The sequence below is a fragment of the Corvus brachyrhynchos genome, unplaced genomic scaffold (assembly GCF_000691975.1).
Source record: "Corvus brachyrhynchos isolate BGI_N302 unplaced genomic scaffold, ASM69197v1 scaffold162, whole genome shotgun sequence".
In the NCBI taxonomy this organism is placed as follows: domain Eukaryota; kingdom Metazoa; phylum Chordata; class Aves; order Passeriformes; family Corvidae; genus Corvus; species Corvus brachyrhynchos.
The window spans coordinates 692371-709091 of NW_008236696.1; the positions used below are offsets into that span (position 1 = coordinate 692371).

General features: G+C 48.1%; 1 protein-coding gene across 9 annotated transcripts in view; it reads right to left on the bottom strand.

The window, feature by feature from the left end:
• Window positions 1-197: 197 nt before the first annotated feature.
• The window catches only part of TNIK (TRAF2 and NCK interacting kinase), a 125135-nt gene continuing 108611 nt past the window's right edge, over window positions 198-16721 (bottom strand). For 8 of the 9 annotated variants that reach the window (XM_017726871.1, XM_017726874.1, XM_008644462.2 and 5 more), the window contains 11 exons: window positions 15032-15158; window positions 12709-12873; window positions 9703-9817; window positions 9154-9324; window positions 8728-8871; window positions 7050-7184; window positions 6708-6808; window positions 5107-5256; window positions 4014-4173; window positions 3273-3412; window positions 198-1746 (listed from right to left, as the gene is read on the bottom strand). In XM_017726871.1, the coding sequence (XP_017582360.1) occupies window positions 1663-1746; window positions 3273-3412; window positions 4014-4173; window positions 5107-5256; window positions 6708-6808; window positions 7050-7184; window positions 8728-8871; window positions 9154-9324; window positions 9703-9817; window positions 12709-12873; window positions 15032-15158 (1492 nt within the window). In that variant the 3' untranslated portion in view covers window positions 198-1662. The remainder of the gene's footprint in view (window positions 1747-3272; window positions 3413-4013; window positions 4174-5106; window positions 5257-6707; window positions 6809-7049; window positions 7185-8727; window positions 8872-9153; window positions 9325-9702; window positions 9818-12708; window positions 12874-15031; window positions 15159-16721) is intronic. The other variant, XM_017726872.1, reaches the window with a different exon arrangement.

The window sequence follows — 16721 nt, forward strand, 5'->3', positions numbered from 1 at the left end:
AGGCACCACAAAGCACATCCCACCTGTTTTTCCCTGGACTCCACATCCTGGGAGTCCCACCGCTGGCAATCCCTGCGGTACCAAACCCTGACACCCTGCCCACAGAATGCTTCAGGTGAGGGTGGCCCAGCCCATCCCACCCCTGCCACCCCACATCACCTCTTACCCTTGATAAAGATTCAAGTTTGACCAAGTCCTGTTGATTTAATCATTTTTTAATAAAGCCATCGTTACTGAGTACACCAAGATTGCCAGTTAAGCTCTCTATATGTCGCTGGAGGTAACAGCGCTGTGATCGACAGCGGAACGGAAAAAAAAACCGAAACCAAACCAAAAAACAAACCCCAACCGAAACGAGGTAGGTTAAAACCAGCAACACAGACCTTGTTATGCGACACCCCAACACCACAGGCGGCCATGCTTGCAGCTACTGAGAAAGAAAACCCCAGATACGCACCGAAAACGGAAATCAACTGAGCAGAGTTTATAAGGACACGATTCAACCTGAACTAAACACACACACACGGTTCGGCACAGATGTTGTCTTTCACTGTATGTTGGGTAATTCCTAGGGAGTGGAGGGGGTGGAAAACAAGTAGATTCAGACCCTTGGCCGAAGAAATCACACATATATATATTTTTTTTAAGCTCTTTACAAGCCCAATCCAGCAACGTGGGGGACAGGCAGCTTGTTTCATGGTCCCCATCCCTGTGCCGGCTGCTTCCGCACGCCGGTGCCCGGCTCCGGACTCGGGGAAACGAGCACCCACAACCTGCGCCGGCTTTGGCAGCACGGTCTGGTGCCCACGGCATCCCGGGAGCCATCTGTGGCCACAAATCCCCCTCAGGGGCGAGCACGGGGCTCCTCCGACAGCTCCGCCGTCCTCTCCTCCTCCGATCCCCTGTCCCGGTGCCCGTGGCCAAGCCCCGGGGCCGGCGGGCACCTCTGGAGCAACAAGAAAGGGCACCTCTGTCCCTATCAAGACACACCATTATGTGAAGATCCATATAGAAATATGGATTGACAGACTTGACAAAAATGGTAGCTGATTTTTATTAGTCTAAGGCTAGTAGTTTAGCCATTTAAAATCCATTTCCCAAAAGAGGGGAAAAAAACCTATTATTTTTTCTCTTCTTTAAAAATCCGTTAAGCTGTTGCTGCCAAAAGCAACATGTAAATGTTGGTGAAGGCAAAAGATTTCTAAAATTACCCAGCTATATGGTTATGGCCTTCATCACAAAGATAAAAGGTACATTTATTGTGCTGTCTCTCACCAGATTTAATTGGTAACTTTACAACATACTATATATTTGATGCTAGCAGGCAGACAGAATTAAAAACAGACTTTTTGACACTGTTTCTTTCCCCGTTCTTACAAAGTAGGGGACAAAGAAAAAGTAAAACTAAAAAATAAAATAAAATAAAATAAAGGAAAACTCATAACCCACTATAACACAGCGTAATCAGGAGACCTCGGGGGTTCCAAGCGTGAAAGTCCATCCCTGGCTGCAGTCCCTGCCCCGGGGCTGGTGGCACCGGGGGAGCGTGGGGAGAGAGTTCCTCGGTGCCCTCCACACCTGCCTCTACAGTGTTAGTCCATGTGTTTAATGTCCTTTAAATTACAAATAATGCCATGGTGGTGAGTGCCAAGTGCTCCTCTGTTACCAGTTCATCATGGAGTTTCTGTTGAGGGTCATGAAAAACACTTGGCTGCTTCCTCCGGATCTCACCGATGCAAAAAATACCTGTTTGGAAAGAAACAACCCTTATTAAATACTCAGAGGATGGAGCTAACCCATGCCAGACTGGGATTAAATTGAGCCACTCATTAGTAAATGCAGTAATTAAAGCTCTTTCTCTCTCACTACCAAAAGGAGTTTGGAATGCCTTAAAAATACCAGGTTTTACTGCCACAGCATCATTTATTATGAAGTACTAACAAAAAACTGCTGTCAGTGGTCTGACTGTTGCTAAACATTCACCATTTGGGTCGATATCTGCCTCAGTCTGAAATGGCTTTTTTTGGAAAAGTTAGTCCTGGTATTTCAGCTATTCCTGAAAGTAAAGCCCAGAAAAACAACTTCCCTTCAACATGCTCAAAGCACAGAAACGGATCAGGACTCTGGATGAAGAACTGGTTTGGTGCTTCTAGCAGGATCCACCAGCATTTGATCCCAATGGGAGTCTTAAAAAATATGTAAGTTATAATTTGCAAATATTGAAGCAGACAGTCTGAAGCCTCTGTCCTTATTAAAACCAAAAATTACTCAATCTTACCAGTTTAACCAGTTGTCCAGAAAGAGAAACATCTGGGTTTAGTATTTCAAACCCATCAGTGATCAGTTGGTTCCAGTATTTTAGAAAGATCAAGGTGGGCTTTTTCCAGCTTTGTTACAATTAGATTACACTTAAATTAAACTTAAATTCAGCTTCTTGGGCAGCTTCCCATGACATACTCAACTGCAAAGTTAGGATACATTTTCCTGTGGCGCTTCAGCCTAACTCCATGCCCCAGGTAGGGCAGTGCTCAGCTTTATGTTGTTCAGTCACTAAAGTGATCATGGCCTCAAAGCTCACTTACTGCACATTATTAAACCCTGCTCTGGGGACACAGCAACCAGTTTCTTCACTGGTTTTGTGATTGTGTTCATTATGAAAGATCTCCCTCCTGCTTGGTCCTGACTTATCTTAGTGAAACCTTGTGAGAGGAGGGAACACCACCAGCAGAAACAGACCCTGGCATTTAACCATCTCTTCCATGCAAATATGCCTTTTCCTCCAGCAATTTCTCCTCATTCCCTGCCCTCCTTGCAACACCTGTGGCAGGGGTCATCTACATGACAGCCATGCAACTCTGGTGACCCTCCAGAGCAGTATTTTTCTCTGCTGTCCACAGAAACAGACAAGGCTGTAGAAGAAAATAATTTAAGATGCATCAAAATGTTTCTGCGCCAGAGCTCAAATCAGGGTCACTTACACACCCTTGTTGCTACTCAACTTGTTGAGTTCACTTGGAAGCCTCAATTTAATGTTCAAATAAAAGAACTGTGAGAAAGTCAAGCTAAGCCAATGCAGATCTCAGCTAGACATGGAAGAGATCTTGCAGGCTGAGGTCTCCCTCCACTGGAGAAAACTAACTGGGAATAAGCTTATGGGCACTTCTTATTAAACAGGACCTTCAGATTAATTATTAACTCAAGACAAACCAGACATAAGGTCTAAAAGCTCCTTGCAGCTGGCAGCACAGATACAGGCTTTGAAGTGGACTTACCTTATCATTTCTTTCACATAGAAACTTTAACCTTTGAGCTCGCTTGTGCATAAATACTCCATCCAAGTGTCCTGTCTCCACGGACCGGATTTCAATAGCTTTCTCTCCCCAGCCCATTATTTGATTGGAATGAATGTAGGCTGTCAAAAGGAAGCATTTGGCAGGTGTTACAACTTGTGTTGAGTTAAATATTATGCAATGGGCAGAAAAGCTCTCATCAGCTGTTACTCAAAGCCTAAGCAGATCAGTGGAAGAGCTCTGACGGTCCCGCGTGCCCTGCCTGCAGGGACAGCAGCCTTTTCAGAGCACTTTTCATCCAGAAATTGCTGAGCAATTTAAACAGAAGCAGCACCACTTCTTCCGATTTCAGAAGGTCAGGAGCTGGGCAGTGTTTTGCCTCCATGGGTTGTGGAGCTGAGCAACAGCAGAGCCAGAAGAGCAATGCAAGGGTTCCCAGCTTCACACCCAGCCCCCCTCCACTCAACACAGTATCCCACCAGTGCAACAGCTTGCATTATCTTACGTTTATCTTATCTCATACTCAAAAATTTCAAATCTGCAAGAAATCACTTGCTTTTATTATGGAAGATCAAACTGCAGAAATTTAGCAGCTGCATCTCAGAGCTGGCTGAGGGAAATCCCTTTTGATAAAAGCCCAAACGACTCTATCTCAGCATTCTCAACTCCTCATCTTACTTGTGGCTTGTATTTTAAGCAGGTGAAGAGGAAGGGTTGACCTACCCACGGAAGTAGGCATTTCTCCCCACTGGAGCACCACGTCTTTAGTTATCCGCCCGTAGGTGTTCACATAGACACCCTCATCCTCGTAGCACACCAGCATCTCCATCCCGTCTGTCTTGGGCAGGATGACAATGGCATGAGGAGTAATATTGCCCTGAATCTGCAGGTGAAACAGACCCTGAGAGTCAGAATTACACTGAATGGACAAAGGGGAAGGGGGAAGGGAGCAGAGCCTTGGGGGAAAAAAGCCCAAACCAACTAGAGAACAAAGCCCTCCCTCCATTCCCCGAACAGGCACAGGCTTTCAGAGATAAGCCTGAAGGGGAATAAACTGCCATGTTTACCCTACCATCAAAGCTGTCTGACACAGCAAGGATAAACAGGTTCAGCAATTACAGACAGATCACAACATACACGCCCCCAAGACTGATGGCTGACACTTGGCTGGAACACAAGCAAGCGACTGAGCCGATGAATCCATCACCAGTTCAAATCAAGGTAAATAAACTCAGAATTTTACAGGCAGGAAAGGGAGGAAATATCCTATTTTTTAGCAATCATCCTCTAGCTCCAAGGGCAGGTACACTGACCTTCCACCCATATCTACCTTTCCATAGCTAAGACAACACAAAACCATCCCAAACTGCACCAGTATTTCTCCCTCTGCTCTTGCCAGTTCTCACAAAGGAGACTGCTGCTTGGATCAGATTCAACAATTCCTGGATTTGTTTAGTGACACAGTTTCCCCAAGACCAGTTTATGCTGGGCCAGCAGCACGGATGGAGCTTAAATGACCCAACAAGAAAATCCTGCAGAGGATACACTGCTCCATGCAGTAATGCAGTGTACAGACAGATTCTCCTTTCTGTGGGACATGGCAACCTTAAACTTTACTGCTCCTGCACGAGGGCAGAAACAGCCTGTGCAAATGATGAACATGAAGTATGTGACAGCTCCACGTCCTCTTTCAGTGAGCACAGCACTAGGGAATGTCACACCCATCACTGGTCCCTCCTTCTGAGCCCCCGGGAGCCTGTCCAAACCTCACTGGTGCCCCGTGTTCTTCAGGCAGCAGCACTGCCTCTGTACTCACGTGAGATGGTATATAGATATCATAGGAGTTCCCAGAATCTACATCAATCACATGGAAACCAGTGTGGGATCCAAAGATAACCTTCAGCCTCTGACCCTCTTCTACAGTGAGATCCACGAGCAGCGGCTTGTGCTGGAGATCTGCAAAAGACTTTTATAATCCCTTCCATGAGCATCACTGAAAACCAACAAATCCCCATTGCAGCAGCGTGATATGGTTTTGAAATTGTATTTGACTGTGTTTCCTACTAAATATGTGGTTATTTATACTGCTGCCTCTCTGTTCCCCTGTCAGATGCCTCAGAGGGTATTCAGCCATCCCAGCAGATCAGTGCCCACCCTTGCCAAGCACAGCTCTCTCTCACAAGAGCCCGAGGCCAACACAAGGATTTGGTCTCTAAAGGAAGGCGACAGCTCAGTTTTACATGAGCGTGTGTTCAGTCTCTCTCCGCAGAGATCCGTGACCACCCACCTCCTCTCTTGGCAGGGATCACCGCTCTGGTTTGGGCAGCTGAAATCAGTCAGGTTAGCAAAGACCTGCTTTCCCTGTTCCATCTAACCTGCTGCATCAAGGCTGGGACCAACCCCCAGCCATGGATCAATGTCCCCATGGCTTAGGTGCTCAGCAGGACACTGAAACACCCGTGGGGAGAGGAAAGGGCTCCTGGCACTCTGTGCAAGGACCACTCTGAATCCCCACAGGGAAAATCAGTGAGTGGCATTTCCCTCTCCCAACAGATCCCTGCCTACAAGACAAGGCAAGGATGTTCATCCCCCCAGGCTGCAGGAGCAGCACCAGGAACACCAACCAACACTCTCAGAGCCCATGGAAGTTGGATCCCAGACCATTTTGATGCTGCTGAGCTCTCCATGTCACTGAGCCCATTTATTCTGGCTTTTGTTCAGAAAATGCAAATGTGACCTAATACTGAGTAAGTCCATTTGTGTTGGAAAGATGTAAAATCAGATTACTCAGCATGAACATCTCCACAAGGCATTGCCCCTTGTGACTTGTCTCTGCACAGAGCTTGGGATGAAAAGTGCTCTAAAGGACTAAGTACAAAATACCCACTACTGGCAGGCTGGAGAGGAGGAAGGTCTCCCTCAGGAAGCCGAGGTAGGTGAAAAGGGAGAAAAAAAGAGAGAGAAAGAGAGAAAGAGAGGGTCACTCTCCCAACCTTTCTGTCTTGAAACAGAATCCACATTGCAGAAGGGGAGAGGACCTTGAAAATGAAAATAGAAAATCACGCCAGCCTATTTTTGTACTGTATGTTAAAAATTAGTCAGAGGGGAAAAAAAAAAAACCCAAACACAAAAACCCCACAAAAAACACCCACCCAAATCCCCAACTCAATTTTACTCATATGCATTTGATCAGCTTTCTGCACATTCCTTAAGTAAAGCCTGCTAGCATAAACTAATAATAACACTTCTTCATTGGCCGTAAGCAGAACATATCCAATCTCTTCAGCCAGCAAGGATCCCGTCTCCCATGCCTGCCAGGCATCCTGAGGAGCTCAGCTACATAAGCAGGATGCTTTACTGCTCTGAGTACAGAAATCTCATGTATTTACAATTACAGAGTGTAAAAGGCAAACATACCTTAAATGCCATAAACTTGTGATATGGTTTAGGAGCCCAAGCGTAGATCTCTACAGCGTTCTTTAAGGCAATCACCAAGAACTTGATTCTTTCATATTTCACTAAAATAAAAATAAACCCAATTTTAAAAACATTCACTCTCTTTCCGACACATCTCCAGGAACAGCTTCTCAGGCTATCCCTCTCTTGATTCTCATTACATGGAGTCCACCTAATGCATAAAGATTAATTCCAAATTTACTTGTGGCTATGGTCTACCCATACTTTTAATATCAAATTGTCAGGTCAGACCTAAGACTAAAGAACAAAACCACATCTCTTCAGACATTTATTTCCACTCACCGACTTTGTAATGGATGCATCCCTCCAGGTCCCCAACTGTGATCCAGCCCTGCTTCTTCTCCACCTCAGGGTCATTGTGTAAAATCCTGTTTCTCAGCCAGGACAGGTAGTACACACGCAGCTTGTTCTTCTTTCCTGTTGGCAAAGGAAATGTCCATGTCAGAGCAGAGCACGTTTGCATGGGCCATCTTGAGGTTTCAGTGCTTATTTTCAATCACAAGATGATAGAATTCAAGTCCATTCCATGATAAAAGTAATACAAACAGTAATGGAAAATAGCAATTTAATTGTTGGGTTTTTCCTTGGGAAGAAATATATGGAAAGCAAAGCCCAGCCCTCTGTCTCACAGGCTGCAGGCAGACACTGGAAAAGCCAGGGTTTTGCTTCCCACAGGCTGGAAATAATCCTTTTCCTATAAATCAGTGTTCACAGAGGTACAGTGGGGCTCAGTGGGGCAGTGACCCCAACCCTCATACAGCTAAAAGCTTATCCAACCACTCAGCTACCTGGTTTCATCCCTTTCCTCTCCTTCATACAACATTAATTCCACCCTGGAGATGAGACAGGAGCTCCTTGACCTGCAACAGGCACTGCTGTTTGCCAGCAAGCCTGGTGCTGGGCTCTGCAATGCTGACAGGCTGCCAAATTTCTGCACGGCTGCCTGCTCTTGGATGGCTGTGACATGGCTGCAAAATCCCTGTGGCTGCAGAGCCCCCGTTACAGGGACAGGACACAGCTCACACCAAGCCTGGTGGGACAGGACCCAAATGATAAACCCTGTCTGCTCACAGGTTTCCACAAGTCCCCAGGACTCATTCTCAGCATCATCTTGGGGCTTGGTGCTCCCCCCACTCATTTTCCAGCTGTACTAAACCCCTTATCCCTACAGCTGTATCCCAAAACCACAGGGGAGCTGCAGACCAAGGTAAATGATGGAGCTGGGAGTTTGGAGCTCTGTCTGAATGGAGGCATCAGTAATTTGCAGGTGAATGCTGAGCAAGGCCAGGGGGTGTTAACAATGTGAAAGCAAATAGAAGGATGATATCAAGCAATTTCCTAATGAGCATTATCTTGCTGCCCTCTGTGAGCTTTGTGGGACAGGTATCAGCAGGAGAAGACTCTGCCCTGGCTCCGTCACCCGTGTGCTCCTCGGGGCTGCTCTGCAGGAGGATGCTGGATGCTCTCCTGGGAGGCTGGACTACAGAGGTTTTGGGTTTTTTGCCAGAAATCACCCCATGAGCCTGACATGAGCACTCTGGAGCTCCCAGCTAAACATGGGGACAGTGAAAAGTCTGTGGCCCTCACAACACTTGGGACAGCCCGAGCACAGCCGTGGTCTGAACTGGAAATCTGAAGCCATGGATGATGGCTCCCTCAGCCAGAGCCAAACAGAGCCAAAAGCAGAGCTCTCTGCCCCTCAAGCTGTGACTACCTGCCTTGCCTGTATCCTGCACCCCCCTTCACGGCTAAAGGAGGCTGGAGATGATGTGCAGTCAGCAGGTGAAGGGACCAAACTCTCTTGAAGGCAGATTTAACTCATTTGATTCCGGAATAAACCACCTCCATCTCCCCTGGGAGCTTCCCTCTGACACCAGTGAGCAGGTTTTGTCTGAGCTGGAACTACTTGGGGCTTGTGGCCGAGCAGGTGAATGACGGGCTGAAAACACGAGAGGAGCACCTGATATTGTCACGAGGACGTTGAGGCCCTCGAGGACGTCCATCTGCTGGAATCGCCGCCTGTTGATGAGGTTGTACACCTTTCCTTGCCCACTTCGATCCAGCAGCATCAGGCCATTCTCTGTGCCCACCAGCAGATTCACACCTGGAGAGGAGAGGGCCATGGGCGCCAGGAGCCACGGCTGCTCCCAAGGACAACACCCCGAGCTCGTCTCTGCTGCCACCCAAAGTGTGGCCAATCCAGCTAATGCTGGGACCTTCCCATGGACAGAAAGGGTCACTCCTAGAGCGCAGGGGGATGTGAGCCTTGGGGGAGGGAGAAGGGGCCACGTAGAAGCAGGGCCTTGGTGCTGCGGTGACACATTCCCGTCCCAGCACCACGGGCTCCCGGGAGCCGCGCCGAGGGCCGGGCGTGCCCGGGGCTTACCCCACAAAGCAGCACAGAGAATCTCCGAGTTGAAGCGCTTCTTGTACTTCCGGATCTCCGGGGTGTCGCTGTGGGGACGGATGTTGGTGGGGTTCACGTTCACCACCGAGATCTTCCGCGCCTCGTTCAGCTTGGCCTGCTCCTGCCTGAGCAGCTCGCTGGTGAACAGGGCTGGCAAGGAAACACCAGAGGACAGGGAGGGGTGATGGGTTAACTGTTCTGTCACCTCCTTTTTTGGGACACAATGACAATACTTGGGTTATTTCTCGATGAGGGAGGCATCACTGTGTTACAAGACATTAGTTTGCCCAAGCAGACAGGAGGGTGGATTTCTGCTGCTCCCTGTTTCCTCCCAGACCTTTCTGGTGGCATTTTGCTGGTGGGGGAGAAGAAGATGGATGGCAGCTGGAGAGGGCAAGGATACAGGCAGGAGTTATGTTTGGACAAGAGTGAGTGAAATGTAAGAGAGGTTCACTGGGGTTATTCAGGCTCCCCGACCTGCTTTTCCGCAAAGCACTCCCATCTCAAACTGGCCACACTGCCTCCTACCAGTAGCAGATGACTCTTCGTCCTCGTCTTCATCTTCATCGGTTGGCGAGGTCTGATACACTCTGGTGTCCACAAAGGGGGTGAAAGAGGCTTTGGTGCTACTTCCCATACCATACTGGAAAATAAACAGTAAAGAGAGAGCTCAGAGCACAGAAATAACAGTAATTTTGTGCATCTGTGTACGTGTAAGACTTTCTAATTAGCAAACAGCGCCTGCCTCTGCGGTGCCCTTTTTGAGCCCTCTATGAACATCTGCTCCTCCTCCCCAAAACTAATCAGAAACAAACATTAAATTGGATTTCTGAGTGTCTGTGAGCAACAGAAAATGGGAGGAGCAGGGCCTGGCTCTGCTCTCTCCTCACAGGCAGAAGCACAGCCATGAGGACAGTCAGCAGAGAAGCCACAGGGCCAGAGGCAAAAGCCAACGCAGATAAAAACCAATCGAGAATCACAGAATCATTTAGACTGGAGCAGACCTTTAAGATCATCAGTCCACCTGTTTACTTGTCTGCATGCCTTAAACCCTCTCTGGGATGTCAGGCAGGCGAGGGTTTGCTTTTCCCACTTTCCCATAGCAGCTGAAGTTGGCAGGATGGTGCTAGGAGCCCCTGTGAAGCCCTGGCCTGGGGCAGCTGGCACAGTTTTAAATTGTCCCCAGCATTTCAAGGGGGACTGCAGAAAAGGGCATTTCTAAGTTAACAAAACTTAACCTGAGGGTATCACAGGGAATGCTGGAGCCAATACTTCACTGAGGGAATCTGGGGATGAACACACTGCAGTGTCACATTGCTTTCTTTTTAAAACCTTGCTTTAAGGCAGAAAATGAGGCTAAGACCACCTTCTGAGCAAAAGGAAATCCTTGCCTTTGGAGTCAAAGTGACGTGAATTCCCACCTTCTTTGAGCAGCTTATCCTTCCCACTCCAGCATTTACCCAGGACATGCTTTATGGATGAGCTCAGTTTAGAGCTGCAACAGCAGCAAAACCCAGCTCACTCTGCAGCACCACTACAGCTCATGTTTTTCTTCTCTGGGACATTGTGCTTTTTGTGAAATTAATCTTCCTCAGCTTTCACCCAGTCACCAAGCCCAGGCTGCTCCCCATGCCCACTGCCACAGACCCCGTGTGACAGCTGCCATGGGGACAAGTCCCCCATGCCGTGGGGAGATGTGCCATGGGGAACACCACCACCCTGGTACATCCCCACTGAAACCAGGCTGGGCCTGTGCCTGTCCTCCAGTGGGCTACAAAGGATTCGGGGGCACAAAAAAACAGGTGTAGGAGAAGCTTCGTGGCTCGTGACTTTTCCAAGCATTTTGGGGCTGGCATCCATGGGCAAGCCAGCATCCATTCCAAAATCAGGCTGTACATCCTGCTTCCCTCCCAACCCTATTCCCTGACAGCCTGGCTGTTTCCATAGAAACGGGATGGATTTCTAAACAGAATATGGCAACTGAGGCCCACAGAAGGAGTTAACAGCCTGCGGCAGGGAAGGCTGCGGGCACAGATAGCACTACTTTGTGCTTCTCCCCTATCCAAGAAATACATAGATTTTTTTCCCTGTGCTGGATGTCTTTTCCATACAACAATAGCAATTTAAGGAAGAGAAGATTTCAGTATTTGCAGGGATTTCCAGCTGAGAGCCAGGTGCTTTCCAGCAAATGAATTACGAATAAACCCCTTATCCCAATGCACCGAGCATTTTTCCTTGCTCACATTCAGTTTTTCTCCTCAGAAGCTGACATTTTAATAGCTTCCAAGCCTGATATTTAAATATTAAGACTTCATCTTCCTCCAGGTCCTGTTCAACAGCCTCTAAACCTGTGTGGTGGCTTACAAAGAGCATCAAGATGCAGGCTGAGGTCGTGCTTGCATGAGTCACCTGGAAGCCCGTGAACAAAATCCCCAAGTTTCCACTCACACCCACGCCCTGCTCAGTCAACTCTAAAAATACAGTCTTAGATATGGAAAAGATCTTTTTGGATGATATTCTATAAATGAATACATCTAAACCCGATCCCAGGCTGCATTTCAGCAGCCCCAGGATGACCGTGGAAGGTGTTACTTTCAGGATCAACTCCCTCATTGCTGTTTTTAATGCCAATGAGGAAACGGATAAAAACTTGAGGTCAAGTCAGGCACCATCTGTTCTTACGTTTTATCAATGCCCAATTCCAAGAAATTTTTATTTTTATACTGCTTGTAAAAGTACACCATAAAGTGAGAACGTAATTTCTATGGAAGAACATAGGATGGCAGAACTTTTGAAGCACAATCCACAAAATGAAACAAAAACATTAAATACAATAGCTTAATTAGCACCAAATGGGTTGATTTCTCATGGCAAAAGAGAACTGTGTCTGGTTCCCACAGCTAGGGATGGTGAGCAGGACACATCAGTTCCCTTGGTTTATTTGTCACATCTTGTACTTTCTAAGACTTTTTACACTTTACACAGTTTTGATGTTCAATTGTGTCCCTGTAAAACACCTACCAGAAGAGAAACACTTTGCCATGACAGGAAACACACGATTTTAGACGTGTGCAGGTTTTTCCTACTCTGAAGAACTATCTGGAATTTTGTTGGCTTTGATTTTTGGTGACCTTTTCAGTCATGATAATTATCAGAGGTTGCACAGATGGAAGCTGGGCCCAGTTGAAGCTAATGGCATCACTGGGTCTCAGCACTTCCTTTTATATCCAAGTGTCAAACAAACATGGGACTTTCTCATCAGTTGGCAGCACTCGTGTCACACCACCAGAACTCCAGCTGGTGGGCTTGAAAGACCTAATAAATCTTTCTCTCATCAGCCACAGACCCCTGTAGCAGTAACCCATCTGACTCCCTCGTATTTCCACTACACTCACCCACGTGGACCAGAAATGCAGAGAGGGAAGAGCCAAGAAAGCCAGAGAGGGAAACAGAAGAGCCCCGTCACGGGGCAGAGATGTTAATACTTGATTTAAAAGCGATGCAAAGGAGAAAGAGGAGCCCCCCACCACCTACTTCAGGCACCGAGTCCATGTCCTGTGCATGCGTGGAGACTCGCCCCAGGGCCTCGGTCGGCGTGCCCGCCGGCGAGTGGCTTTGCTGCACCAGGTCAGGCAGATTGATGTGACCTGCAAAGCCATTGCTGGCTGCGTGGCCAGAACGCTTTTTTTCACCAGAGGTCTGCAGAGACACAAGGCATGAGGAAGAAAGAGAGGGGGCGGGGGAGGGAAAAGAAAAAGAAGAGAAAAAAACCAAACAAAACTAAGTTGTCGGCAGTTCCCCGTTCCCAGAGCAAGCGCAGGAGAAGGACCCTCTCTGTTCCATCCCCATGCAGTCTGGCAAGCAGCAAACCAACCCCCCGCTCCAGGAGAATTAAAGACAGGATTAATGACAAAGTCAATACAGAGTAATTAGCCACGAAACAGCGAGAGAAGCCTGATCACTGTTGTATGAAGAAAAGGAATGTAGGGCAGATTCTGCGCTTGCTCCCGTGGGTGCAAACCCCATGGCCAGCTCTCCTCCCACACGGCCACCGGCCCCTGGCGACAGCAGAATCTGAGCCCTCCATCAGCGTTAGCCTGGACAGCTTTGCACAGCTATGGCAAAGAGCAGCCTGACTGCAAGTGCCAGCACAGCCCTGTCCCATGTTTCTGTGACCCAAACCAGCAGTGAACAGCAGCAGCAGCAGCGCAGGAGTGGCAGAACCACCGGCAGCTCGCCCTGCACACGCCGCTCCTTGGGTTTCCTTGGGGGTCCCCTTCCTCTCCATCCCCTCCCTGTGCAAGGCAGGTACTGGGAAGTTTCTCCCTTTGCCATTTTGATGAACTTCACCTACCTGGAGCACATCAATGAGATTGTCACAGAGATTTACCCATTTACTGGGATTAGTGGAAACTCTAACTGGGCTCACCAAGCCCCTGACTAGTCCTGATGACATTTATCTTTTGATTGCTCATTACCATCACCTTCAACCACACTTTGCCATCCCACCAAAGAGTGAAAAGCCCTTTGCCCAAAGCCCACCAACCTCAGTGAGACCATCCTCTGATGGCTATGGTGGTGAGGAGGGGAAAAACAGTAAACACCCAGCACGAGGCTATAGTTCGGATTTCTTATCATGCTTTCTCCTCCCAGTGGGGTTTTCCAGCTGCCTGTCTTGCCCATGGCTTTTGAACCCTTCTGCATCCCATTTCTCACACAGCCTCACTGGCACAGCATGGGTTTCACTGCTGTGCTGCTGAACACAAGCTCATTTCACAAACAGCTGCCAGTTACACAGGACCTTGTTCTCCCACTCACCCAATCATCCTCCCTGATTCTGGGAGGTGCAGAGCCATGGGGACCCCTGCTCTGAACAGCTCCAGCCCAGTGAGGGATGAGGTGGACTGTACTACCACCCCCCCCAAAACTGATAGAGAAAGGCAGAGAACAGTGACTTCCTTTGCTAACTCCTTCCTCTCTTTCAAAGTTGCATTCATCTTTTTCCTTCATATGTGAATATTTTAGATAAATGGAATTAAGAACTAAAATGTTGCTCAAGTCTCGCTTGCATTTGACCTAAACATCCCTCCTTTATGATTGCTGACTCCAAGCTCCCCTCCCTCCTTCTCCTCTCCCATCCACCACCCTTATGTGCTGGTGGGACACTGACTCCCCTGCTCCCTAACTGCATCCCTACCAGGGCTTCCTGCCCTCTCACCAGGAGTCCAGCTGTCCATCTGCACTTCCAGCAGCATCACCAGAGCGTTCCAGCTACTGGGAAACCAAGAAACACTGAGGGAGATCTTCCACAGCCACTGAAGGTGCCTCCTCTGCCCCACTCCTGCAGTACCATCCCTCAGCATTGCTCCCACCTCTAAAGCACTGGCTCACATCCATCTGGGATGCCCAATGCCTCCCACAGTGGGCTCGGAGCAGGACCAGCCTCTGCTACAAGCCCCCAAATGCTCTACAAACACTGCACGGCTCTAACAGTCACAGGCGGCAAAGGCTGGGAAGAAGAGGGGAAAATTCGGGCCAGTTCCAAGTGAATTAACTAAATGCTGTAAATTGAAGGTAACTCCTGCTGCCTGGAGCAATGGTGGGGTTACAGCAGAGCCATTTGCAGGAGCCTCCTCCCCGCCGTGCCCTGGCACTGCCATTCACTGCTGTTTGTAGTTCTGAGAAACATTTGCACTTGTCACATTTGCTCCGAGTGCAAATTGCATTAACGAGAGCGCTAACGAGCACAATTTACTCCGTGTTTTGTGTTCCGGACACACAGCACTGTTAGTTTTTGTGCTTACATGGGCAAAACCTCCTGAAGATGCTCCATGGAAGTGTTTGTTTTACAACTTACCTCCCTCACCATTAAAGTCCCTTCCCTTGAAATATTGCTAAACGTATCTGCGTGGGAAGTCTCTAGCCCATGGGTTGTCACCATTCCCAGGTTGTACGGCTCGTTGCTTCCAGGAATTCCTGTTGGTCTGGGGACAGGATGGAAAAGCATTAATGATGAGTATTTCCTCTGTTAAACTAGATGAAAAATCCTCTAGTACCGTATTATTTCAATAAGGGTAAGGCTCTGTATCTCCCAGGAAAAAGAGTTAGAAAAATATATCCACTTAGCTGTATGGGGAAGTGATTGATGCTGCCAGAAATACAGGACCAGGGTTAGCTTGATAAACTACAGATATAGCACAGAGACCAAAGAGAGGGACCATTCTCTTTCTTATCCCAAGGTGTCCTGAGAGGAGTATTGATGAACAGGTAACAAGGAGTGGCACTCCTGCTCTACTTTGTGTCATTTTTTTCTACTTAAAAAAGCTACAGAAACCCAAAATTTACTCCCTTTATTCCCCATCTCAACTCCTGAAAAGGGAACACCAGAGCACCTGATGGCAAATAACAAGGGAGGGGTGGGGTTTGGAGAAGGTGTGGGCAGGAGGACAAGTTGTATCCTGTAGCTTTCTGCTGTTTTCCCGGTGAAAATGTAGCCCTAACCCGTGGTTTCACCTTGAAATTTCCATGCTCCTATCTCAAGAAGGAGGCTGGAATTTATTAAATTTTAGGACTGCCTGAGACTGGATGTCACAGGTGCTGAGCAGCCCCCATTACTTTACTATTACATTCTTGGCAGCCTGGGTGCTTAAATATAACTTGAACAAATCCTCAGGCAAATGACAAGCACCCCTGGATGATCAGACCTGTTACTTTGCATTTAAAAGCCACACAGACCACTTGCTTCCATCAGTGTGAGGCAATGCACTCTTTAACTCCTGTGCACACCAACAAGCCCGGAGGCTTGTGAGGGAGCCTGGTCGGTGAAAAGCCAAAACAAGCCTGCACTAATCATGGGGTTACTGCTCCAAGGTGAGAACTGAGCCTTGGGGACCCCAAGGTGGGACTGGCTCCTTACCTGTATCGTATCAAACCTACAACTGGACAAGCACCACAAAGGCACTCCAGACAACAGCGTGCCATATTCCTATGGCACCTTTCATGAGAGGAGCTCACACCTCCCTACCATTAGCCTTTCACCAAAGGATGAGAAAATAGCAGAGTTATTCCAGTTTTAAAATAAGAAAGCAGGGCCAGAGGAGGTTATGTTAATTTTGAGACCGTACAGCCAGTGAATGAATGGCTGTGGTAGCCTTGAGGTCCCAGATTTCCACGTCATCCTGCAAGAATTCCCTGGCCACAGGCAAGAGTTGGCTTGTACAGCTCAAGGAGAGGGAGCTGAAGGGAGTCATCAGTGTTCAGATGGAGAAATGGTATCTCCAGAGGAGGAGGGAATAAACAACCCCTCCTGTCCACTGGGACACAAAGCAATGGATAGGTTTATCCTGCAGCAGGAGAGACCTGGATAGAGCTGGAATGAAGAGCAGCCAAATGTTCAGGGAGGATACCCAAGGAAGTTTAAACATGGGTGACATGAAGATCACTCAGAAGGTGCAGCAGAAGATGAGATGATCTCTCTTGGCCCCACTTTCCACTGACAAACACTGAACACAGAAAAATAAATCTCTGACAAAAAACCACCGCAGTAC